Raw genomic sequence first — 26,274 nt, forward strand, 5'->3', positions numbered from 1 at the left:
ATGGCCTGCAGGGCGAGAGGTGGGCTCTGCAAAGGGAAGCCGCTCTGTAGCTCAGCTGCAAGGAGGAAAAGCAGGGTGACCTGGTGCCACCGTCCTGGGGCACGGGGCTGGTGGCAGTCTCACCAGCAGCATGGATGTTGGTGACCCGCGCCTCCCTGGGTTCCGTGGGACACTCAGCCTGTTCCCTTTCCGCAGAGGAGTCATTTCCCTCGGTGCTGGGACACAGACACTGTGGCCCAGGGCTGGGCACATGTGGGCTTTCAGCATCCCGGGGGAAGAGCTGAACTCACGTGGGAGCTCAGGCAGGACTGGGGACAGGGTCGTGAACCCTTCTTCTATTCCCGAGGTCCTGGGATGAGGGCTGGGCGGTCAGCAAAGCCGTTTTTACATCTTGCCCGAGTGACTTTTGGGTAAAAGATCTCTAGCCATTTTCAGTCCAGCTCTCCCTGATGCCTGGCTTTCTTCAAACCTTGCAGGAACAGCAGAGGATCCTGGATCTGGGCATCACGGGCCCCGAGGGGCATGTGCTGAGCCGGCCTGAGGAGGTGAACATCTATTGAATGGCACGCGTGACTCGGTGTCCCTTGGGTGCTGCCGGCGCCACATAGAGCCCATACCCTGTCGAGACTGGGGCTTCTCAGGATCTGAATTTGGGCCTTCTGAGAAGTCACAGGTTACTTGTGTGGGTGTCTACGTAGGCAAAGTGAAGTCCTCGCCTGAGCTGTGGAGTACAGCGGTCGGGGTTCTTTAGCCCGGAGGCTCTCCTTTGTGTCTCTGATTCTCTACGCCCTTCTTTGGGTAGATACAAACAGCTTTTTATTAGCATCCTGCAGCGTGGGTTTCGTGGTTCATAACGTGGGGGCCTCCAAAATCTCACCATCACCGAGACATAGTCACGGGGATCTAACAGCTCTTCTAAATTGCTAAAAAGCATAAGGGGAATTATAAGTTTTTCCGTGCTAAGTCTGCGCGGGTTATCAGCAGAGTAGCAGACGATCTTCCAGACCCAGGAGGGATCACTGAGATCAGGAGCATAGGCTGAGGGTCACTGTCTTGGATGGTGAGGCTTGGAAGACAGAAGGGAGGTACTCACATCTTACGTGCTGGGGAATCTGTTTTTCTAAACTTAGAATCTGTGACCTTTTTGGAAATTGGCTCCTTGACGAAAGGTTCCAGGTCAGACTTTTGAGGGCCTGGCGGCTCTGAGCAAAGAGAATGCTGGAAATGAACAGACTTTTCTCCTTACAGGAAAGAAGTGACAGGCAGAGAAGGGCAGATAAAGTCCTCAAGCAACTGGATGTTGACTTAACAGTAGGATTTTTCCTGGTGGAGACAGGTGGAGGGAGATGCTTGCTCAGAGGAGTATGAATGGGACCGGTGCCCCCAAAGCACAGAACTTGAGAACGGGGAGGTTCCCTCCGGCTCTGGGAAGTGTTCACTTCAGGAGCCGTGGGATAGGGGGCACCTGCTCTCCCTAAGAAGAAAATAGATTCGCAAGGGTTTGAGACCAAAGGTGCCATTAATAAGTTTGTCCAGGTTGGGGTGGGAGGGCAGGGTATCCACAGCCTTTTTCCTCTGACTTTGGGGGAGAAGTGAGGCTGGAAAAAGAGAAAGAATGTCAGAAAGAGGCTGAAAAAAGAGAAGGGGGAGGCACTTGGAATGTCCCGTGCCCACTGAGGATTTGCACTTCCTTGTCCTGCCCTTCTTGCTGCACGTGCGCACACACCAGGGCACCTTCGGCACCATCTGTGGCCCTGAGGACACTCTCCTCTTCGTCAGTTGAAGGACGGAAGCTGTGACATTCTCAGGACTGTCCGGTCCCTCTTTAGGGTGTATGTAGTTCCTCTGACACCCTCCAAGCTTCCACGCACACTAGAAAGCCGAACGGATGAGCCGGAGCCAGCACACAGGCGAGGGAGGTTGCAGGTGACCTCTTTTGGCCCCGGGGTTAGGGCTGCATGCTGTCACTGGGGCTGGTGGACAGGGACTTGGGGAGGAGCTTATCGGAGAGAGAGGGCGAGAGTCTCAGTAGCTGATGCTCAGAGTACCTGGGGTTGGCTTTGTGCGCTAGTGTGTACGTGTAACACGCGCACGCACAAGCGTATACGTGCACACGTGTGCAGTCATGTACACACGTGTACACGCACACATTGTAATGCTCGCACTTACATGTTCGCATGCGTGCACGCTCCTGCGCACACAGACACGACACTCGGGAGCCCCAGCTCGCCGTAAAGCCAGTGGGCCCTGGTAACCAGGTGATGACACCTGGCTTAGAAAGTTTGCTCTCGCCTTCATCCAGTTGTTCCAGCTGTGCAGGTAAGCGAGAATGTGTTGCCCTCTGAGAAAAGCCAGTGCCACTTAGCTTGTTTCACGAGGCTACTTCTGAGAGCCAAACTCTTGTTGAACTTCTAAGAGCCTTCCTGGGGGCTTGCTTTCCTCTTTCCCGTCTGCTCCGCATCCCCGGATCCCTGCAGGCTTGAACACGGGACACGAGCCCGGGGTTTACGGAACGGGCAAAAGCTATCAGAGGAGAGTTGTTCTGGTTGCTGTTTTGACCACAAAAGTCAAACCCATTGTTCCATGATTAGACACAGGAGATTTCTCTTGTAGCAGTTGTTGCATGGAGAATTTCGGGGTCCCCAGCGGTGGATTATGAGGCCTTTGGGGGCTGGCAGATCTGGAGTGCTTTAATTCGAGGAGCTCTTGGCTTTTGGGGAGGGTCCTCTTGTCTCACGAAAGGCTGTCTTGGGTGCTTTCCGGGGTCACCTCTTCTTAGCTGATGCAGAGGCACCTGCTCCCTGTCAGCCCCAATATTGGGTGCTTCCCCTGAGCAGGTGCACCCTTACGATAGCCCCATGAACCGCCAGGCATGAGCTGGCGCCTTCTCCCTCAGCTCCTGGTGGTGATTTTTCTGTTCGTCGCCAGGGATCTGTTGTGTGTTAAACCCTCTGTGGACAATGAAGAGAAGAAAGCAGGAACTCGAGCTGGACAGGGTCGTGAGGGAGAGCCCGCCCATACACCGGCAACAGCGGTTAATAACATACAAACACGTCAGACAGACAGAGACAGAGTGTCTTCATCTGTCAGTGCATTGTGGTGGTGAGCTTGGCTTGAGCTGCACAAAACGTGCTCCTGCCCCTCTCTGCTGTTCCCTCCAGCCCACCATGTGAGATCGCCAGCAGGGTTCTTCCAGGTCCCAGCTGGGAAGATTGAGAGGGAGACACTGCCGGGAACGCGGAAGTCTAGAAACCACCTGTCTGCCGGTGGTGCCCTGCACGTGTGACGCCTGGGCCCTGCTGGGACAGCGAGATGCATGAGGAAGGGATGGGGGATGAGTTGGAGAGGAGGAGACGGGGGGAAGTTGCTAGGGAGGGCAGAAGGTGACAGGAGCTCTGGGCCGAAAGGCTGGCACCTGGGAAGAAAGTTGGGGACACGGAGATGAGGGTGACGGTGACAAAGAATCTTTCCCAGAGAAGGGAGCTTTCCAGCTGGGCCTTGTGGGAACTGTGACTGGAGTATGCAGACAGTGGGGGACTGGGCGTGAAAGGGTGTGTTGTGTACAGACACTATTGTGTATTTTGATTCTCGTGTGTACTGACACTGTTGTGTGTTCCTAGACAAGTGGCTTTCCTCTCTGGATCTTGGGGTGCCTGATCTTAAAAATCAGCAAGGCTAGATGACCCCCCAAATCCTTGATAACTCTATAATAAGGCAGACAAAAGTTTTTATTTTTGAGCTGTAAAGCGATTTTCATAATATTTCTTAAATATTTTAAGGTTTTCATAATATTTTAATATTATGAAATTAATATTTAATATTAATATTTAATATTTAATATTTAAATAATAATTTAAATCCATTCGCTGCGTGTAAGGGGCATGCACAGGTACACACAGAAGGGTAAATGTGGGTCCTTCCACGGTTCTGGGTGGAACCCAGAGACTTGGGGTTTAAGTGACCTTCTCTTTCCATGAGGGAACCTTGTAGTTAGGCCTGTGCCCTCGCCCGGGCGTGTGCTGGGCCAGGGGAGGGGTCAGAGCTCACCTCACAGCGGATGAGCGAATCCACACAGAGCCCTCGGATGCCAGTCCTGCAGGGGCAGGGCCCCCCATAGAACCGGCACTTTCGCTCCATTTACTTCCTAATTAGTCTGATTTCACATTCCAGTTCACCCAGGACAGTCCCAGTCCATACCCATTGCTCCCATGGAGTTATTAATAGTGCCTCTGTTCACTTTCAGAGGTATTGGTGTTGGGCCAATTAATTGGGTAGTCACTGGCGCCCCCGGGAAGCCGTGAGGCTTCTAGGGGAGTCCTTTCCATGCTTCCCACTTTGGACTCTTGAAGTGACCGCAGAGATTCAGGCCATCCCTCCACTGTGCTTCTCCGGGCTGGAGGCACTTCTATTGTAACTGGAGTCAAGGAGAGGGAGGGCCGATGGCTCAGCTATTCCAGGAATTAAAAACATTTGGATGTTTAATGAGCTTTTTCAAGAGCCATTTGGTTTGCCTTTGAATTTTGAGACCTCTCTCTTCACGTAGTTGATGCCCGAAAGGGCCAACGCGAATGAAGTTGTCTTCGTTTATTAAATTAGATTACCAGTTAATGCAATTACAGAACTTCAGCTCTCTGCCAAGCTCCTGTAGAAACTCGGTTAGCTAAGATAATTCAGTTAGGAGCTCAGCTATGTCTTATGAAAAGTAGCAGCTCTGTATGGAACAGCCTCGCTTTAACCATTAACATACAATAAAATATTTTATTTGCTCAGTAAACATTTTGGGGCGACTGCTGTGTACTACGCTGGGAACTCTTGGGGGTGGGGCGCAGGAGATAGAAAAAAATCCGAGTCGAACCCAGCCCCTTGCTGCGAGGAGTTGAAGAAGCCACAGCTTCTACCAGGATTTGGGGAGGGAGCAGAAGGCCTTTTGAGATCCATCATTCTACCATTTCACGTGTTCTGCAGTTGCCCATTCTAACACACATGTATCTATAGGATGTACCTTGATCTCCGTAGTCTTACCTGGCCAGGTAGGTAGCGGTAATCACTTGGGGTCTTTGGAATATTACTTGTTGAAGCCTCGGGTTTAAAGAATCATATTATTAATTGGAGCAGCTCTCCCATCTCGCATTGAAGGTCGTACCAGCCTGTGCAACCACGGGCATGTTTCCCATACTGAGGACCATTGCTTGGCACAAATCTGCCTGCTCCATTCCCGGAGCCCTGTGAGGTCGCGTTGTTCCTTGGTCCCATTTGTGGGTGTCGGATAGAAGCCCAGCACAAAAGTCTCATCACTGACTTGGGGGCAATCCCTTTCCGTGCCTGGTGGTTTTCTCATAGGAGCAAGCATAAAAATCACCTAGAGCTGTTAAGACCCACATTCTGGGTCCCATCCCCAGAGTTACTGATCCGGCGGGGCCGGGGGTGGGGTGGGGTGGGGGAATGTCCAGGAAGGGCCTGAGAATCTGCATTTCTTATCAACTCAGGGCTGATGGTGATGGTGTCAGTCTGCTGGGCACCCTTGCAGCCACTCACAAGGTCTAGGAAGAAATTGCCCCATCATTTCCACCCATCAGTATTGAGTGACCCTGGGAAAGTCCCATCCCCCTCCTGTGGTGCCACTCAGGGCAGAACCTTGAGGACACAGTGGGGGCCGCTCGTTCCTCTTGACTTCCCTCGGTGGGTTGAGGGCAAAGACGGGCTCGTGGGGTGGGCACAGATTGGCCCCCATTCTCAACGTTCACGTGCTCCTCTGCAGGTCGAGGCCGAAGCCGTGAATCGCTCGATTACCATCGCCAACCAGACCAACTGCCCCCTGTACGTCACCAAGGTGATGAGCAAGAGTGCGGCTGAAGTCATCGCCCAGGCCCGGAAAAAGGGTGAGTGTTGCCTTACCAGCTGTCTGACTGCAGGCAGGTTCGCAAGGGAGGAAGGCTCCTTTTCCAGACCTGCATGCCAAGTGGGCTGCGTGCATCACGTTCCAGCATTAACCTAATTACCGCCGAGCAAGACCGGGAGCTCCAGTTTCTCCCGGCTGTTCCACTGCGGCCGACTCGTCGCTGTCTATTTAAAGCCGCGCACAGCAAAGAGTGGGTGGGCAGGCACGTTTCCCTCCTGCCCCCACTTCCATAGAGAAGTTGGACTTAATTCGATGCAGTCTCCATAAACTAGGCACATACACAGATGGCGTCAGTCTCCATCTGCCCCAGAATCCTTCTGGGGAACATTCTATTGCAAAATGAGTCCCTGCTCCGTTGCTGGTAGTGCTTTCTGCCCTGGTAAGTAAGAGAGTCTTGTGGGGGCATAGGGCAGGGGACTTTGCCCCGGGCCTCCTCATGTCTAGTTCTCCGGGTGCTTGAGTCGCTCCCTGTAAATTATATTGACATATTTGGGGCTGAGGCTGGTTCTCTGTAAGAACTAGGGAGTCCGTTGAGAAGGTTCTTGGAAAGTAATTTACTAAGTACAGCTTCCCCTGCTGCTTCCAAAGGCTGGTCCGTGGCGCACCTTATACGTTATAAATGCGGCAGAACCCTCTTGTCATCTGCCATTGACTAAGTCTGAGTCATCACACCAGCCACGTGTCCTGCGCTTAGAAGTCTAGCTCCACGGACAGCCCGATAGCGCGTAGTTTGTGAGGGTGCGCATCCTGGCCCCATCATTTCTCTCTTGATTTCTGTCTAGCTTTCTCCTGGACTGTCTCACTCTCTTTCTATCCCTTTCTCTTTCTCTGTGAAGAAGGGAGCCGTTTGATCTCTATGCTTCTGTTGCTAGTTCTCCGCGAGATGTGATCCGCGTGGAGGAGGAGGACTATAGGAGTTTCTCACTGGCGGGTGACTCGGTGCAAGACCGAGAACAGATTGCTCAATGCCCACTGAGTCAGCTTGTCCCCAGAGATGATGGCTTCCAGACGGACCCAGCAGCTCCTTCCCCGGGCTCTTTGGAGCTCTCCCCGGGGGCCTCTGTCTGGAGGCTTTGCCAATGCGTGGTTGCTGCCTTCCTATCTTCCTGGACACCTGCCCTCTCCTGGCAGCTAGTAGGAATTGCCTTTTTGAAATAAAGGGACATTTACCGAAGTAACGGCATCTACTCAGAATCAGCGTCGAGTTGTTTTCTAGGAGATGCTGTGGATGATTACTGTTGGTGACCCTCCCTCGCCTGGGCCCTTTGTCACCTGGGCACATGTTTGCCTCAGCCCCAGCCCCCAACACCGATCACAGAACTGCTGCTTTAATGGAGCATGGGACAGTTGGCTGGTGGCTGAAAAAGGGAAGTTAGCAGGCAGCTTTATTTATTTTAGGAACCATACTGTACCCAGATGATGATAATAAGCAAAGAGTTAAGAGTCTTATGAGGCATAGGGCGTAGGGCATTTTAACATAATTTTAATATAATTAAATGTTCCATGTAACAGATGGAAAACCCGAGAACCTGCTTTCTGATTCAGACTTTTCACTTGTCCAAATCGGAGGGTGGAGGAGTCAGTCTCTCATGAGACCCTGGGCCTGGCGGGTGGCACTAGCCCTGGTCTGGGGCGCAGAGTGCTGGCCTGTGAGCCAGCCCGGCCAGCAGCGCTGGGGCTTCTCCTTCCTGTGCCTCAGTTTCCTTATTTGAAGAGGTAGAGCGGGAGTATGTTACTGTAGAGTCCAGTCCTGCTCTAATACTCTCACCTCAGTGCCTGATGATGTCCCTCTGTTGTCTTTAGGACTTTGATCCTGTGTGTGTATTGGGTAGTGAGCACTAAGAAGGGACTACTTCGGTCTATTTGTTCCAGAACCTTCCACGTGTGAGTCCCACGCTGCCTGCATCATGGTTCCTGGGGTGGCTTTTGCATTCCAACCATACCCCTTTAGTCTGTGAAACCCTTTGCTTGAGATGGGCCTGAGCTGCCAGAAGGGAATTTCCGGTGCATTTAGGTGCTAATGAGCAAGAATGAGAGATCCTTGCTTGCTTGTGGGCTCTTAAGGTTCTTTCCATCTTGTTGGAACTTCATCATAACAACTTTGGGAGGCAGCCAAGGCAGGAATTTTTGTACTTTGGTTTACTTTGCAGCCAAGTAAACTGTAGCTCAGAGCTAATGAATGAGTGTTGGGATTGGGCTTTGATTGTCAGGTGCCTGACTTCAGGCCTGAAGATCCACTTGAGTATCTCAATTGCCTTTCTGTTTTGAGATTATTTTAGTATGAGCAATGCTGGTATCTCTTGGGGTTTAGTTTCTTTCTTTCTTTTTTTTTTATTTTAAAGATTTTATTTATTTGACAGAGAAAGAGAGCGCACAAGCAGGGGGAGCAGCAAGCAGAGGGAGAGGGAGAAGCAGGCTCCCTGCCGAGCAAGGAGCCCGATGCGGGGCTCCAACCCAGGACCCTGGGATCATGACCTGAGTCGAAGGCAGATGCTTAACTGACTGAGCCACCCAGGCGCCCCTGTTGGGGTTTAGTTTCTTAACAAACCTGGTAGAAACTGGAGCTTGTCACCCAGTAGACTTGTGTATCATATAGAAGAAAAGATTCCCAAACAAGCAAGAAGGAAAACAGGATAAGGTTTTATTACTCATTTGCACTCCGGGACCAATGTCCTGGATCAAATCCCAGCTCGCGGGCACTAGCATGTGATGCCGGGCAGCTCCCTTACCATCGCTAGGTCTCATTTTCCTATCTGCAAGGGCCGGGGCTAGCGATAGTGACTCATCTTTTAGGGTGAGGATGGTGCCTAAACTGACCTAATGTATGTAAAGACATATATAATAACTGTAGCCACTGTTCTCATGATTAGAGAGTAAAGCATTGGTTAGAAGTACAGCAAGGATGCCTGCTGACCCAGGTCAGGGGTTTTCTGCTAGGGATTCTATTTCAGGTGAGTTCTTCGGGTCCCCTGGTGGCCAGTGTTAAGGCACTGCCAACTTTCTGCTGCTTCTTTTCTTCATCTGTAAAATGGAGAGAGTCTTCATTTATTCGGCAAACTTTTATTATGTGATCCTGCAGGCTTTTGCGCTGGAGGCAAGACATGGTCCCAGCCCTCAGCTCCTTTACTTGTAGGGGTGGGACACTTGGATAGAATGTCACAATGGGAAATGGTCAGTGTTGTAGAAGAGGTGCAAGCCAGGTATGGTTAGAACACACAGAGGAAGGGGCCACTGTTTATAGACACATACCCCACCTGTCTCAGGGAGGTCAGGCTGCATAAAGAGACTCAACATTTCTCTACAGTGGGAGCGATTGAAAGATCATGATTTTATGTCTTATTAATGCCCGTGTGCCTCCTCACCTAGAAGCCTGCTGGTCCTAAATCTAAGACAGGAGGTATAGGCTAGTGAGGATGTGAGATGAATGTGAAGGAGAGTATTTTCTATGTGCACTTGACCCAGGGCGACCACCTGCCGTCTTCCCATCTTCTCGAGAGACTGCATTGCTCAGGCTGCCCCCGGCGCACTGTGCCTGTCAGCAGGACCGAGGATCATCAACCCCATTCTGCAGATAAGGAACTGAAGACACAGCCCGGAAAAGAATATTTGGGGCAATTTTTACTCTTCAAAGGAACTTAGGTGTTGGTTAATTTAATAAGCTCATTTCATGGAAGAGAAATTAAAATGCAGAAAGTAAATATCTTGCCCCAGATCGTCCAGCCCATAGTTCCAGATTCCTGGCCACCTCTCTTTCCACTGAGGGTCCAGTGTGAGGATTTCTCTAGAATGGACTCTCTCAGACTCTGTTTGTCCATGAACGGAATCTAGTGTGGCTGCTGGTGCCTTCTGTGTATGAACTGTAGTGTGTCGGCGTGCCTGATAAGCTCATCTGACAGACAGCCTTCTCCGTCCTCCTCCTCGCCCCACCCCTGTAACCCAGATGCGGAAATGTTTAGAACATCTGGTGACTGCTGAGGCACGTTAAACCCTGGGAACCCAAACTGGAGCCAAAACTTGCTATGCCCTGTGGGTCAATCGGAATGACTCTGGCGTGATGAGAAACTTGTGTTCATGGGGCCTGCGAAGACCACCCCAACTTGGGGACGAAGCCTTAGCATTAAGCTAATGCACAGCCTAACCATCTTGACCTGAAGAGTGGCACATGGGTTGACTTGTGAATATCATAAGTTCTTACCAAAATTTGGATCTGGGTTAGGGCTCTTCAGAGAAACAGGGAGAGAGGGGGTGGGGAGAGAGGGAGGGAAGGAGGGAGAGAGAGAGAGAGAGAGACAGAGAAGGAGATTGATTGGTCTTAAGGAACCGGCTCTCGTGGTTGTGGGTTGGCAGGCCTGGAGACTCAGGGAGTCCGAGGCTGTCTGGAGGCAGACTTCCTTCCCAAGCAGTGTCCTTGCCAGGTTGGGGGGTCAGTGCTGAGTTGTGGTGTAGCCACTTTCCGGATGAGACGCTGGGGTTGGTTTGCAGCCATCTAAATTCTAAGACTACTGGAGATGTGGCTCTCTTTCAGGGCAGACGTGGAAACTTCTGTGTCATTTCTGTAGCCACTCGGGCTGGGAGTTTGAATCCCCGGACTCGTCCTTTCCTTTCCCCCACTTTGTCCAATGTAATTAGGAACAACCAGCCAGTCTTGTTAGACTCAGTTTGACAGAAATGTTCTAAGGAATCAAATCCACGGTCAACCCAAACTTAGCCTCTTAGGAGAAGTATTTGATAGGAGAATCCAGGGATGATATTTTGTGCTTCTCTATTGCCCCAATACGCCATGGACTGGTAGTGCTCGCCTTACTACCAGGAATAGAAGCATTAGTACCTTTAAATCAAATCAGATTAGAGAAGTAATTCTAGAAACCCCAGGACTGATTCAGAAAACTTTTGATTCTATTCCACTGGAACCACTCTTGGTACCCAAATCTGACAGGGTTATCCATGGAGAGGCCCTAGGCTGTTGAATTCTGGCCTGGGCTCTCTGAGAGGAGAGGGAGAGTGGCTGAGTGTGTGTGTGTGTGTGTGTGTCCATGTCCCAGTTGGTTTTTTACTCTGCTTTTGTGGCTGCCTTTTGAAATACACATACATGGTTTCCCATTGTTTGTACCCTGGATTTGTCCTCCTGCTTCGTTCATGGGAAATGACTTAACGGTCAGAGCTGGGAGCTGTCAAACATTTCTGAACCCCAGCCTTGCATTTATTCTTCATGAATGCACGCAGGCCCCAGGCTCGTGGTGAATAAACACCACCCCCAGGGCCTTGCAGTTCCCGGCCATCCTAGAGAGCCTGCCAAAGGCTGGCTCAGGGTCACATCCTTTAGTTTAGACTTTGCCTGGAGAAGAAAATCATGAAGGTCTGTCGCCAAGAAAGAGTCAGCAGTGTGTTTAGAGGAGTGCGTAAAGGCCATTTCAGCTTATTTCATGGTTTATTATTATTATTGGTAATTCTTTCTGGCACACAGTTTAATGGTGTCTGTGGCCTGATTGAAGTCTGAGAGCTCATCCACGGCTCCCTCCGGTACAGTGTTTATAAAATGGGAGAGGTGCCCTGGGAAGGGACTGGGAGGCCATTAGGACTGGGAGGCAGAGCCCCCCACTTATGATCCCACATCTCCGTGGAGGTGGAGGCCCCCTACAGGATGGCTTAACTCCTACCCTGTCTTTGGGAGCTAAAGAAAAGAAATCAACCGAAAGCCAGCAAGAATCCCTGAATCCCTTGGAATGTGAACAGGACAAAGCAGAAATGAGCCACAAGATGCCTCTCTCCTTCTCCAGGATCCCCATCTTGGCTTGGCCCTGGGCCAGGAGTCCTGCTCAGCCTCGGTCTAAGGAGGCAGGTTCTGGTCCGTGATGGCCTTGAAGCTCTGACCCAGTTCTGGGCTTTCCGGGGGCTGCAGGCTGTGTTCATCCCTTTGCGGGGAGGTGCGTGTTCCTGTGTACAGAGAGAACGGGAGCCGCCCCCCCCCCCCCCCCCCCCGCCACTCGCCAGTCTGCGTTGAATTTCACAGAGTGAGATCAAGGCCACGGTCAAGGGCACTCACACTTGTGGGATCCAGGAGGTGTTACAGGAACCAGCTGCTCCTTGCACGAAAGTTTCAGGGAGATGATGAGCAAGAGCAAGTTACAGGAAAATCAGGACAATGTTTATGTTAACCCACAGATTTTTCAGAGACAGCCTAACCACTCTTGTTCTCCGAGTGTTCTGCTCTCAAACCTACTCATGTCCACATAACTGGGAAACCTTTAGGGTGGGATCCTTTGGTTCCCTAATGACTGGCAGAGACCTCCCCTTTGTGCTCAGGCGGTATCGGGACCTCCAGACCTGGCTGGGTCAGAAGGTGCCACTGAACGTGCAAACCAAAAGCTGGGAGCCTGAGGTCCTGTGAGAGCCCAGGGCCCAGCCCTGGTCTGCTTGGCCATTTGCATTTATACATGGTGCTGGCAGCAGCTAAGGGCTTCTATTGTGCAGTGTTTTTCCACTTTGGGATGAGCTGGAGCTGCTCGTGCAGCCAGGCTGGCTCCTCGGACCAAATCCTGCCTGGGAGGCTTTGAGTGGGTCAGGAACTCAGGAGTCCTTCCAGGTGATTCTGAGCATTGGCCTTTGCCGGCTGGGGGCTTCCTGCTGTGTGAGGCTTTCCCCTGGGTTCTGGAGCCAGCCCTCCTGCCTGGGGGTTGTTACTGATTTTGCCCCAGTGAGCTGCCTGCCCTGGCCTCGAACACTCCCTTGGCTGGAGAGCCACTCCTCCGTGAAATTCCTGAGGCTGGAGGGGGCAGCCGGGAGGAGCCAGCTCTAGAGCTGCAGGAGGGAGGGTGTTGTGGTGTATTATCAAGAGATAAGTCCTTAGAAGAGGCTGGGGAGAGGAAAGGCGGTGCATTCCTGACTGGGAAGTGTTTGGCCTTGAGGGCCCTGTGTTTGGAGAAGAGGGAACCCTGTGGCCGACTGCTGTGGGGGTGGGTCAGCCCTGTGTACGATGGGAGGAGGTGGTGAGGAGAGGTGCATTCCTGGTGGCGGTCAAGGCTGGAGGAGGTCAAATTCCGGCGCTGATGCCTTCCACTAATGAAGTATTATGCCCTTCCATCAGTGTGACACACATTTATTGAGTGCCTACTGTGTGCAGGCAGACTCATTTTCTTCAGGAATTCTCCCATCAAGCGGAGAATCAGAAAATTCAAAACTGGGTGATTATTGGATTATTGGAGGGGAGGACTGGGTGAGCTGTGGATGGTGTTGGGGAAGAGATGAACTTTGATACGAAGCTGGATAATGAAGGGCATTAGATGCTTCCTTGGGAAGTTTGTTTCAATTCTTGAAGGCAGAAGGGCTGCTTAGGAGGAGTTTATGCAAGAGAATGGCGGGGGACGTCTTGGAGAATGAGCAGAGGGGTGGGGAAGAACGTGGGGAAAGCAAAAGCAAATCTGAACTGTGATTGGGAGCCTCCGCGGAATGAGCCGGGGAGAAAGGAAGAAGCCCTGATGGAAAGGAAGAAATGTGGGGGGGCCAGGGAAGGATGTATTTAAGGTGTCGAAGCACTGGCATTCGGTGGCTTTATGACTCCTGATTTTCCGGGTTGCACTGGAACAGACAGAGAGGAACACCTGATTTGAGTGAGCATCAGAGAATTGACATTCTCGGACGATGTATTACGTTAGACTAAGCTTCTGGAAACACTGACATCTCAGTAGTGTAACTGTGCAGGGCCCTTCATTTCTCAGTCTTACCAAGTCGGCTGTACCTCTGGTGGCTCTTGGGGACAGCTGCCCTCAGGTGGTGACTTCGGGATCCCGGCTGTCTCTTGGACCCACCCAGAGGGCTGTAGATGTGTTCTCAAGGGCTTCAGCCCACTGATCTCATGTCTGACTTCCCCTCTCAGCCCAGAATGGGGCTGTGCAAAGGGGGGCAATGGGGCAATGTTGGGAGAGCAGGGAAAGGGTTTGGTGAGCAGTGAGGTTAAGCTTGAGGTGCCATGGGGTCACCCCAATAATCGAGTCTAGATGGCATTTGGGACTGGGTGCTTGGATGCACTCTGAGCAGGAGGTTGTTAATAGACGTGGGAAGCATCAGTGTCAGAGGCGGAAGAGTGGGGCCCAATGGGGGAGTCTTGGGGAGCACACGTTGGATTGGTGACATTGGCCGGAGGAGGTATCTGGCCATCGGCGTCCTCACCTGCGAGAGGGGGCTGGCGCCTCCTTGGAGGGGATGGTGAGAGCCCGTGGCAAGCGGCCAGGCGGGTACTGATTCGCACCGGGGTGGTTTCTTGCCCCTGCTGTATCGTGAGTACTCAGCCTTGTCCTTCTGTTTGTCAGGAACCGTGGTGTATGGTGAGCCCATCACTGCCAGCCTGGGGACTGATGGCTCCCACTACTGGAGCAAGAACTGGGCCAAGGCCGCCGCTTTTGTCACCTCCCCACCCCTGAGCCCTGACCCGACCACTCCGGACTTTCTGAACTCCTTGCTGTCCTGGTGAGTCTTGGCGACCTGGTCACGCTCCCCATTCCCAGCCTCTCCCCGGACCGACTGACCGGTCCGTCAGGGTACAGCCTGGTGGGCAAAATCAGCCTTGCACACAGAGAGACCTTTGTTCTCGAAATTCAGATCACTAAGCGGGAACGGGGGATTATCGTGCTGACGTTGTTCTGCGGGGAAGTTCCAGATAAAACCCGGGCCATCTTGAAAGTCAACCAGCGGGGATGAGGTATCAAAAGGGTTCCACTGCGGTGCAGAGTCACCCTAAGATAAGCTATCTCACAGAACGGATTTAGATACACACAGCCTTATAACGAAGCTTCAGTACCGTGTCACTTCCTCCTGAATGTCCTGTCTCCTGAGGGGGGAGGAGAGGCTATTTCAAAAACTCAGTGGCTTGGCAAATTAAAAATCTGTCCAAGGATGCTTTGACGTCGAAGATGAGTTAAAAGCCGGCTGTGTGTTTTCCTTCCAGCGGAGATCTGCAGGTCACTGGCAGTGCCCATTGTACATTCAACACTGCCCAGAAGGCTGTAGGAAAGGACAACTTCACCCTGATCCCCGAAGGCACCAATGGCACCGAGGAGCGGATGTCCGTCATCTGGGATAAGGCTGTGGTAAGGAGCCCGGGCCTCGCTTGTGGCCTGGTGTCAGCTTGCCCCCGCCTCCTCGTCTCACGGTCATGGGTCTCATGGAGGCCTTGAAATGGCAGTGGAGAGAATTCTAGAAGTTGGTCCTTGTGTGACAATATTTTTTCGGTTTGGGAATCCACGACCGCTCCTTAGAGGTCATTTCCTCCTAAATATTACATATGTATTTATTATCGTTGTCCTCTGTGGATCAGTGGAGACTGAAAAAAAAAAACCAAACAAACCCAGAGACCCTTTAAAAATAAGGACTTTTTTGATCACTCAGGAAAAAACTTTCTTAGCAACCCGGTGACGGTCTCAGTCAATCTTCCACTCTGGGAAATGGACTCAGTTTCCTTAAAACTGTCTTTTAGGGCTCTCTGGAGTTAGCCTTTCTGCCCACTGCAGGCTTCTGGCAGGCTTGTTTTGAACGTCCCCCGACCTTTCCGGGGTCCTTTGGGCTCTTTGATTTTCAGTGTTGTAAAACATAAAAACAAAACCGGTTTTCTGGTTCTTAGGATTTTTTTTTTTAGATGATGGAAACAATATATCCTTATTCCAAAAAGAATAAGGAAGTGAGTAAAAATCCCTCATCACACCATCTTTCAGATGACTGCAGTGAACATTTTGGCAAACGTCCTTCTAGTTTTTGCCCGTGTAAGAGCACACGTGTATGTGGGAGTGAGTAACACTGGCTTCCTCTGTACTATTTTGTGGCCTGTTTTATGAAAACTGTCTATCATGAAAATGTCTCCACATCCTTAAATGGACTTGAAAAACTTGGTCTTTAGTAGCAGAAGATTCCATCTTAATGCTGGACTGTAACTCATTTGTCATTCTTTGAACATTCACGTTGTTTCTGATTTTTTTTCTTTTACTGGGACGAACATCTTGTATACACATCCTTAGACAGATCTTTAATGATGCTTATAGAAGAAATTTCTAGAAGTGGTATTCGTGGGTCAAAGGGCGTGTCTATTTTTAAGGCTGTTGCTATATATTGTCAAAGTTCCTTCCAGAAAGATTGCATCAGTTTTATGCTGCCATGGCGTGTGCCATCTTCCAGGTCCAAACTGGTATTATCATCAGCAAAACAGAAGTATTTCTGATCTGGCTGGTGAATTTGTTTTACATTTAATCTCTTCAGTTACTGATTACAGTGAATTTCTTTTTCACGTCCTTATTGGACATTTGTATTCCTCTCTCCTTAATACCTGCTCATTTCCTTTGCTTATTTTTCTACTAGCTTCAGAGTGGGTTCCCTAACTCAGAAATAGGCAGAAATTTCCTCAGATTCTCTATTTAAAGGGAAGAGACGCACAAGCGGTAGAGTTGAGGAGCTGCAGGGAAGGCTGTGAGGAGACTGGGATTAGCGCCTACAGCATGCCGCGGACAGCCAGTCACCAGCCTGGGACCTCTAGCTGGGCCGGACTGGAAGCCTAGGACTGGGCCCGTGGTTGTGAAAAGAACAGTCATTCAAGCCAAGTGAGGTTTCCTGAAGAGGCACTGCAGCCCCTTCAACCCTTTTTTTTTTTTTTAACTTTCCACTTTGAAATAATTGTAGATTCAGAGGACGTTAACAAAGACAAGACAGAGGGGTCTTGGGTACCCTTCATCCGGTCTCACCGATGCGTGATTATGGCACCATATCCAAGCCCACAGAGTGATGATGTTGCAGCGTGTGCGTGTGGTTCGGTGTCATTTTGCCCTATGTAGGGTCATGTATCCACCGCCACTGGCAAGACCCAGATTTCGTCCATCACCACAAAGACCCCCTTTGTGCTGCCCTGTGACAGTCACACTGACCCCTCGAGGAATCCCCACCTCGCCCCTCGTCCGTTCTCCATCTCCAGAATTTCGTTATTTTGAGAATGGGCTAGAAATGAAGCTGTATGGTGTGTGGCCTTTTGAGATTGGTTCTTTCACTCTGCACAGTGCCCTTAACATCCATCGAAACTGTTGTGTGGATTCGAAGTGTGTCCCTATTTTGGCTAAGTAGTGTTCCACCCTTCCACTTTTTAACTTGCTTTTGGGTGTGTGTGTGTGTGTGTGTGTGTGTGTGTGTGTGTGTCCATCCGACTCCTCAGGTCACTGGGAAGATGGACGAGAACCAGTTTGTGGCTGTGACCAGCACCAATGCGGCCAAAGTCTTCAACCTTTACCCTCGGAAAGGCCGCATTGCTGTGGGATCCGATGCTGACCTGGTCATCTGGGACCCCGACAGCGTCAAAACCATCTCTGCCAAGACGCACAACAGTGTAAGTCCCGTTAACTGCATGGACCCAATCCTGAATGAGTTATAGTCCTAGAAAGGGACTGAGGCAGGGACAGTCCCCAGAAAGAGCTTGCAGTGAAAGAGCTGAACTTTTTCCTAGGATGTATTATAACTTGTAATTTGTTGAGAAAAAAAAAAAAGCTATCTTCTTATCTTTGGTCAGGACAGTAAGACTGTTACTCTTCTCAGCATTTTGGAGTTCTTTTTTTTTTTTTTTAAGATTTTATTTATTTATTAGAGAGCGAGCGAGAGAGAGAAACAGCATGAGACGGGAGAGGGTCAGAGGGAGAAGCAGGCTCCCCGCTGAGCTGGGAGGCCGATGTGGGACGCGATCCCAGGATTCCGGGATCATGACCTGAGCCGAAGGCAGTCGCTTAACCAACTGAGCCACCCAGGCGCCCCAGCATTTTGGAGTTCTTTACAGGTAGAGTTCTCTGTCTATAGACCTTCAGAGCCTCCAAAGTCATGCCAGGACATCAGAAGCTTCTAGAAGTCAGGCACCGTCCCATTTTAACGGTTGGGGGCAGCACCTTTCACGGCAGTGCCTGCCACAAGGGACCCGCAGCAAACATTCAGATGCCCATTGGGCACTTTTATTCTTTTAAGCCACTGCTTAGCGTTACAGCCGCACCTCCTTGTAACTTAGATCGCAACCTCTTGGGGGTCCAGAATGGCCTCTGCCGGCAGAGCTCCTAGGGTCCTGCCCAGTGAACCTTACCTGTTCATCTGCATTAACAACACAGTCCCATTTACTCTTCATGGGGCCTTCTCAGTAAAGACATGGCACCATTACCCCAGTTACTTAGTGGGAAGATAGTACACGGAAGCTTCGAGAGCTTAAGTGACCAGTCTGATGCTACAAAGCTACTTCGTGAATTACAACCCCACATTGTCCAGGGTTCTTCCCTACCAGACTGCATATGCAGCCTCTTGGCCAGGCTTAGATGGAGAGAATGCTTCCCCAACCTGGCAGTCCCTTCTGCAGAGGGGATGGGTGAACTGGGCTCATTATTTAAGCTGTGGACGACCTAGCTGCGGAGTTTGCATCTGGAGCCCTGACCGTGGCAGAAGAGAGGATGTGATGGAGAGATGATTCGAGAAGATGCATCACTCCCAAACCTTTCCGGAGCAATAGCACTACCCTACCTTTACCTCCAGGCAACCCCATGTAAGGAAAATGCCTCTGTTCTGTCCTCACCTGATTCGGAGAGTCCACACTAAACACATTTGTGCAGCATTAATCATCCGGGAAAATACAAATGAGAGGCTTTCCCTGCGTAATACAGTGTTTCATACCACTGGGCTAATTAGCTTTAATTTGGAGCATTTAGCTAACTATTACTGAGCCCCGTTGCTAAAGCCTCTGCTTGGGCTTTTCAGGCATCCAGCCAGATGAGTCATTTTAGGGAGCCAGGGTTGGATGTAGGTTAAAAATGTTTATACCGGGCGAGCAACGAAGCCTCACTGCTTCGCGGTTTGACAGAGGGTCGGTTCTGTGTACCCTGAGCTGGGATCGGACCACTGGGCTTGTTAATTTTAAGTGACATAGAGTCATGGGGCTGGTTCTTCCCATCTTTTAAAAATGGGGGAATGGCTCAAAGCCCTTTTAGGCATTTGTGATGTGTCATTTACAGGCAATTAAACTCAACATAGGCGTCTTATGATGGCTTTGTCATTAAAGAGCTTGCAGTCTTATTGTGAAAGCACAATAAAAAAAAAACAGACAGTGGATGAGGGAACATTTCCTAAATGCCTAGTCTGTGCCAAGTACCGTGCTGGATGCTTTTGTTCATTTTATTTCCTTGAATCTTGGCATCAGTCCTGCAGGGCGGGCTTTATCCCTGGAGCTGAGTCTCAGGAGTGTAAGGGACTTGTCCGAAGTCACACAGCCGGGGTGTGGCAGACCTGGGATATATGAACACAGGGTTGTCGCCAATCCTCCAGTAGGAGCTTGTCAGAGTGTAGACACAGCTGCGGAGTAAAAGATGGGGCTTGGTGCCCTCAGGATGATGCACACCCTGTCCAAAGGTCACTTCGGAGATGACAGAATTCTGACAGCGTGAGCTACACACGTACGTTGCTTTTGTGTTGTCATATCCACGTAAGCCGCATGGGACAGGCAGATGGAGAACCTGTAGTTGTGAGATGGGATTCAGGTGATCTGCTCAGAGTTCCACACACAACTCCCGGATTTCACCAGATCTGAGATGCCTTCGATTTGAAGCTGTTCCCTGAGTTTGTATACCACCGTGAAAGAAGAGACACCGCTTTGAGTCTGCTACAAGACTCCTTTACAGATAGACTTTGATACCTAGGGCTCACCTGTGCTTCGCATAGGATAACTAAGAGGTGAATCTGCCCTGGAGAAAGGGGGAACAAAGACTCTTGTGTGTCTCAACACTGGCATTGGGTGCCGAGCAGGCAAAAATGGCTCCTGAGAAGAGGAGCTGTAAGCCGGTCCTCCCGCACATTGGTGGTCTGAATTCCTTCTGCCACAGTGGTGTAGAAAAATGCCACGCCGAGCATTTAATGTAAAATGGCCTCAGTGTGGTCATCCTCTGGGCCAGTGGGAAAAGCAAAGCCAGATCCCACTGGCAGAGCTCAGTTCTGGGGAGACTTGACAAGGGGTTGCATAGCTCCGTTGCTGTGAGAAACATACTGATTCCAGGGATGAGTGTCTTCAAATGGGTAAAAGACAGTCCCAGACTTGGGGACACACTCTGGTCCTGGAGTGTGTGTGTGTGTGGAGCCCCCGCTCCCCCCCCCCCACCCGGCAGGTGCGTCTCTGCCTCATTCCTTGGGTAGCTTCTACAGGATTCTTTGGGGGTCTCAGAACAGTGCCGATAGCCTTTCCTTGCTGTTTTCAACCAACACCACAGCATCCTGAAACTGAATGCGAGCTGTGAAGCCAGCCCGGGGCTTCCCCATCCTTCTGAGCCACTGCGCCAGGCAGACATGTTCTCCTGAACCTCACTGTCCCTGTTACAGCTCTTTCTCCGCAGACCGATTCCTTAATGCTGATAAGCTGTCTCACTTTCCCCAGAAGGCCACGCTTTCTTTCTTTCTCTCTGGTGAGAGCTCCCTGTGAACTCTCCAGCCACAGCCGTTCGTGCCCGTGAACAGGGCAGGCAGGAAGAAGCGCGGGGCATTGTGGAACCTGGGGAAGGAGCACGGGGTGAGCCGAAGCTGGGGGATGGGCCTGTGGCACGTGGGCTAGTGCCCCCTCTTTTCTGTTGCCTTCTTCTGTAACAGCAGACTCACATGCACGTGAAGATCCCGCCTGTTTTCCAAGAGGACGCACGGATAGGTCACTCTGCAAAGCTTGATGCTAAAAGGATAGCCGCATGGTTCCAGAAGTTAACTAGACACCAACATTTTATTGAAGGCATTGGCTCGAGTTCCCACAGGCTTTCCATTCAGGGACTGCCGTTGAACCACGTCGCTAACAGACTGGAAAATTAGGACCGCCGGTGGGAAAACCTGCTCGTGGATGGCCCATTTTGAAATTTAGAACTTGGTCAGAGAAGATCTTGGGATTTTAGCCCGATGGGTGCTTAAGTCAATGAGGACAAAGTCGCTGCTAATACAGGGAATCACTTCCTTTATGTTTGTGTAGCATTTACAAACCCTCATGCTTTTTTTCCACACAGTTTTTCTGTTCAAGTATTTTTCCCCCAGTTTTTTGAGAGGCAGGAAAAGATGATTCCGTATTCCAGACAGGGAAATCGGGACAGAGATTAAGTGCCTGCTGGGGTGGCCAGTCGGGACAGGGACTTCATCTCTGGGCCTTGCTTTTGTCTACGAGATCTTGGGCAAGGTGTATGCTAAAGTTTATGTGTTCTCTCTTCCTAGTCTCTCGAGTACAACATCTTTGAGGGCATGGAGTGCCGTGGCTCTCCACTGGTGGTCATCAGCCAGGGGAAGATTGTCCTGGAGGATGGCACCCTTCATGTCACTGAAGGCTCTGGGCGCTACATCCCCCGGAAGCCCTTCCCTGATTTTGTTTACAAGCGTATCAAGGCGAGGAGCAGAGTGAGTAGCTTTGATCTTGCAAACTCTTTTTATTATGGGCTAAGTTCAATTCCATACATGCTGAGGAAGCACTTTGAGTTAGAATATTGAGATGGGTATGGAGGAGGGGGTGGCTCAGGAATAAGGGATACATGATCTTTTTTATTTCTGGAGTTCAGAATACCAGTGGATGAGTCAGGTGTGTGTCCATAGCCAGCCAGATTGAAATAAGACTGTGGTATGTGCTGGGATGAGACATGTACAGTGAGGTTCAGAGGAGGCAGCCACTGCTGTGGAGTCTTAGGGGAAAGTGTCATGGGGAGAGGGCATTTTGAGTTGGGTTTTGAGGGTTAGGTAGGAGTTTGAGAAGTCAAAGAAGGGAGCCAAGGGAATTAGAATGAGCATGGAAGATGTAGAGTGTATTCAGGGCATGGTAAGGCACTGGTGCTTGGGGACTATGAGGCAGAGAATGGATGGAGCTGTGAGGGAATTACAGAGAGAGAGAGATTGAAAGGAAAGTTGGGGGCCAGATCTTGAATGTGAGACCAAATCTCTTCACGACGTGTTTGGAGTTTTGGCCTTGGGTGTAAGTTAAAGTGCCCTGGGGGGGGACAATGGAAAGAGACGTTAGTCAGTTTTTGAAGCATAACCAGCTACCCTTGGTCTCCCTTGGGGGAACTGTGGCCTGGAACGGTGGGGGCTGGCTCTTCGATGACATCTGTCCCTGCCGAGTGTGTCCATAAGGGAAGCCCTCTATCCCTACATCTCACAGGCCCTTCCTGACCGCCATTTTCTCCCCTTTGGAGAGTCGCCAGGGAGACTCGCCCTCTGAAGATGACCTGAATCAGGGGGCTCTTGTGTTTTGCAGCTGGCAGAGCTGAGAGGGGTTCCTCGTGGCCTTTACGACGGACCCGTGTGCGAGGTGTCTGTGACACCCAAGACAGTCACTCCTGCCTCCTCGGCTAAGACATCTCCTGCCAAGCAGCAGGCCCCACCTGTCCGGAACCTGCACCAGTCTGGATTCAGCTTGTCCGGTACGGTTATGGTTTGCTTAGGGCCCAGTCCTGCAGGGCCGTGCTCGCAGCGCAGGCCCCACTCAGTCTGACTAATGAGGGTAGAGGCAGGATGTAGGCTCAGTCAGTCACAAGCTGAAACTGTTATTTTATATACAGTTCTACTCTTTCAAGTAAGGGACTCCACCAGCTTTTGCAAGGACTGCCTTCCAGGGTCACTGATTTCTTTGGCTATTTTAGGTCGGCCCCCTTTTTTGTAGCTTAAACTTGCAGTGAGGTTTTGAGACAGGGTCAGAGAATGGGCCTGGCCCTTTTTCTCCTGGGCCGTGCTGTTTGGGTTGAGAGCGGGACCTCGCGGGACCTCGCGGGACCTCGCGGGAACTCTCCGGACTGTTTTTGACCCCCACCCCTGTCTTCTCTCCAGGTGCTCAGATTGACGACAACATTCCCCGCCGCACCACCCAGCGCATTGTGGCTCCCCCTGGTGGCCGTGCCAACATCACCAGCCTGGGCTAGAGGCCCGGGTTGCAGCCTACTTGGGGATGGGGGAATGGGACACCTGAGGACATTCTGAGACTTCCTTCCTAACTTTTTTTTTTTAAGAGCCTGTGATAGTTACTGTGGGGCAGCCAGTTCATGGGGCTCCCTCTTGGGCCCTGCACTCCGTCCCTCACCCGGAGTCACTGATTTCGCTCACCCACTTCCCTATACATCTAAGGAATATCACACCCAGGTCTATCCACCAACCCCATACACGGAACTGCATCCAACACTCAGACATGCGAAACAAAGCAAATCACAACGAGGGCATTTTTCATCTCTAACCTCCGTTGTACTTGTTACCATCTTCCTTTTCATGGGGGGGGGGGGGGGGGGGGGGGGGGGGGAAGATAAAGTGAATTGCCCAGAGCTGCCTTTTTCTTTTTAAATTTTTAAAAGTTTTCTTCGTGGGTCTGGGGAGAGGGTGGGTAGGGGAGGGGGGAGAGTAGTGTTTTGTTTTGTTTTGTTTTGTTTTGTTTTGTTTTAACATACTAAATTGGGAAGCCTAATTCAATATTAATACAAGGGGCTTGAACTGGACATCCTAATGATGCAATTATGTACCCATCGAGCTGGTTCAGGGTGGTTGGCAAACTCATGTCCCTCCTGAGAGGCTCCAAACTGTCCACATTGCAGTCCATCGTCTTCTGGGTCAACTGTTGATAAAGGGCAGGATTTCTTTTTGGCCTAGATTTTGCTGCAGATTACATTTTTCGAGGATTCTCTTCTCCTTTCTTAACGTCTTTTCTGCTTTCTCTCTCTCTCTCTAGCTTTTTCATTCATGACTGTTTTCACGTCTGTCCCTTTTTTTGTGTTTCCTTCAGCCCTTGTCTCTGAGACCCATGTTTTTCTCTCTGTCCCCCCGTGTCTGCTCAGATGACCAGGTCTCCTGTTCTAGTGTGGTCTTAAGAACCTGCCTGGAAGGGTTTGAGCTTTGTCATTGCAACCATAGTAATATGCTGTCCTAGTCCAGACACGACTGGTGCTACCCACCCGACACCAGGATACGCGTTTGAGTTCGGGATCCCCCCAGGGGCAGCGAAGGGCTGAGCTACCCACACTATCACCTGTGGGCTCAGAATAGAACCTCAAACAGTACTGAGATGTTGCAGAAACCTGAGGCTATAGGACATAAGTTTTTTCCTCCATGCAATGCTAACTAGCTAAAGAAAGACACGATCAAATCTGTACCTTGAGCTCCATGACCCAAGTGAGCCAGTCAGCCTCAAGCCAGCCACCAGCTCAGTTTTGAGCTGGTAGGAGTCTGACCCTGGGGCCTGCTGTTTCCCAGCTAAGTATCTTTTGGGATTCCAGAGCATGCTGGGGCTTCTTGCTTCGGGGCAAAAAATATTTTTTCTTGTTCAGTTATTTTGGAAGATATCATTCCGCACCTCGACACGGGGGATACATTCTAAGACCCCCAGTGGATACCTGAAATCGCAAATAGTACTAAACTTGATATATATTGTTTTTTTCCCATACGTACTTGTGATACACTTTAATTTATAAATTAGGCACAGTAGGAGGTTAACAACAATAATAACATAGAATAATTATAACAATATACTATGATAAAAGTTATGTGAATGGTCTCTCTCAAAATATACCGTGCTCACGCTTCTCGTGATGATGTCAGCGGGTAAGATGGCTCTGTGACGTGAATGACACACGCACTGTGACGTAGCAGTGGGCTCCTGCTGACCTTTTGACAGTACGTCAGAGCGAGGAGCACCTGCTTCTGGACTTCAGTTGACCGCAAAGAACTGAAACCTCGAAAAGCAAGACCACAGATGAGGGGGGACTGCTGTATAGGGAGGCCTTCTAAACTCAGAAAATCTTTGGGAAATTCGATTTAGAGTCTGTTTTACTTTGTAAGGGGAAAAATCTGTTGAAGGAGCGATACGTCCCGTCAGAGCTGTTGTGGGGAGAAGATCTTACAAATCGAGCATGTGGCCCCCGTAGAGACCGCAGGTGACCTTGTGTCCACATCCCCGCCCTCGTCTCTGTGACCCTTCCCGCTAGCTGCCTTCGTGCCGGGCCCTGTCTTTGCTGATTCGTGTTGCATTTCCTTCCAAACGCGTTTACAGGTTCTCTTAAGCAATGTTAACGTTTGCAGGCTTTTATCGAACCAAATCTGCTTTTGTAAAGCATAACATGGAAAAGTAGGTCACATCATTACACTCATCTCTCCACACATTTTGCCTTTGGGGTTGTGGTTGGGGTTTATTTTTGTTGTTGTTGTTTATTTGTTATTTTAAAAGTAAATTGCACTTTTAAAGAATAATTGGTTAACTTAATATATTTGCTTTTTTTTTCTCACCTGCACTTAGAGGAAATTTGAACAAGTTGGAAAAAAATTTTTTTTTTGTTTCAATTCTAAGAAACACTTGCAGCTCTTTGAGTATTCACTGAGTCTTCCTGTTTTTCCTGTGCCAGGTCATGGTGATTTTGGTTATTTTGATTGTTTTCTTAAAACGATTTAAAACCTGAAGATTTCTGCAGGCTGTGTAAGCATGTTTACCTGTTGGCTTGCTTTGTGTGTCTGTTCAATGAATGTCATGTGTAAATGCTAAAATAAATGGACAGTGTCTCCGAACTGAAGAACTACAGTGACTTGATGCTCTAAAACAGTGTAGGACTTAATAATAGATGGTTTCTAATCCTTGGAATTGTGATCGTGACCCATGAGTGGAGGAACTTTCAGTGCTAAAGCTGATAATGTGTGTAGCCAGGAGAGTACCTTTTTTTTTTTTTTTTGTAACCACTGTCTTAATGGCAAAATAATTATGGTAAAAAAAAAAAAAAGTCTCGTGTTTATTATTCCTTAAGAACTCTGTGTTATATTACCATGGAACGCCTAATAAAGCAAAATGTGGTTGTTTCAGGGGTGTGTCTGTGTTGAGATGTTCAAGGAGGCAGTTGCTTGGCCCGGCCCGCCTGCAGCCTTCCTTCTGGAAGCATTCACGGTGTCTTTGGCCTGGCTTTGGTGATGGTACCCATTCAAGAGTTTTCACTGCATGTTGTAAACTCGTAGGCAGCTCTGAGCTTATGTCCAGGCCACTGAGGTCTAATGCCGAACAGAACTCTGTATGGCAGAGCTGAGTGTGAGACATTCAGAGACTCTACCCTAGAGAGGGTGTGAGATCTTCTAGAATCAAGCTGCAAGCACAAGTTTGGAGTGGGAATCTGGGGGTGGGGTGGGGGTACGATATAGGTTGGTGTGGTGACTTCTGTGCTCTCTGCATTGGTATAGCTGGTTCACCCTGGGAAAATCTTCAAGCTACAAGGGGCATGCAAGATAAGAGACTGGGGTTGACTTGCATCCAAGGCCCAGTCAAGTAAGCTTGCAGGAAAGCAGGACATAGAGTGCATGTTTCTCTACCCCCAGAGCAAGTGCCAGGAATGCACATTGGGGGGTGGGGTGAGCCACGCCACCCCCAG

The 26,274-nt window shown here is 50.2% G+C and overlaps 1 protein-coding gene across 1 annotated transcript in view; it reads left to right on the top strand.

Annotated features, from left to right (window-relative positions):
- LOC118022107 (dihydropyrimidinase-related protein 2) overlaps window positions 1–25,717 on the top strand; it is a 69,511-nt gene extending 43,794 nt beyond the window's left edge. The window contains exons 7-14 of the mRNA XM_035022598.1: window positions 477–545; window positions 5,759–5,879; window positions 14,206–14,362; window positions 14,841–14,982; window positions 17,082–17,252; window positions 21,122–21,301; window positions 22,149–22,314; window positions 22,718–25,717. Of these exons, the coding sequence (XP_034878489.1) occupies window positions 477–545; window positions 5,759–5,879; window positions 14,206–14,362; window positions 14,841–14,982; window positions 17,082–17,252; window positions 21,122–21,301; window positions 22,149–22,314; window positions 22,718–22,809 (1,098 nt within the window). The 3' untranslated portion in view covers window positions 22,810–25,717. The remainder of the gene's footprint in view (window positions 1–476; window positions 546–5,758; window positions 5,880–14,205; window positions 14,363–14,840; window positions 14,983–17,081; window positions 17,253–21,121; window positions 21,302–22,148; window positions 22,315–22,717) is intronic.
- The last annotated feature ends 557 nt before the right edge of the window (window positions 25,718–26,274 follow it).

The sequence above is a fragment of the Mirounga leonina genome, unplaced genomic scaffold (assembly GCF_011800145.1).
Source record: "Mirounga leonina isolate KUSES-001 unplaced genomic scaffold, KU_Mleo_1.0 Mir_176, whole genome shotgun sequence".
Lineage (NCBI taxonomy): Eukaryota > Metazoa > Chordata > Mammalia > Carnivora > Phocidae > Mirounga > Mirounga leonina.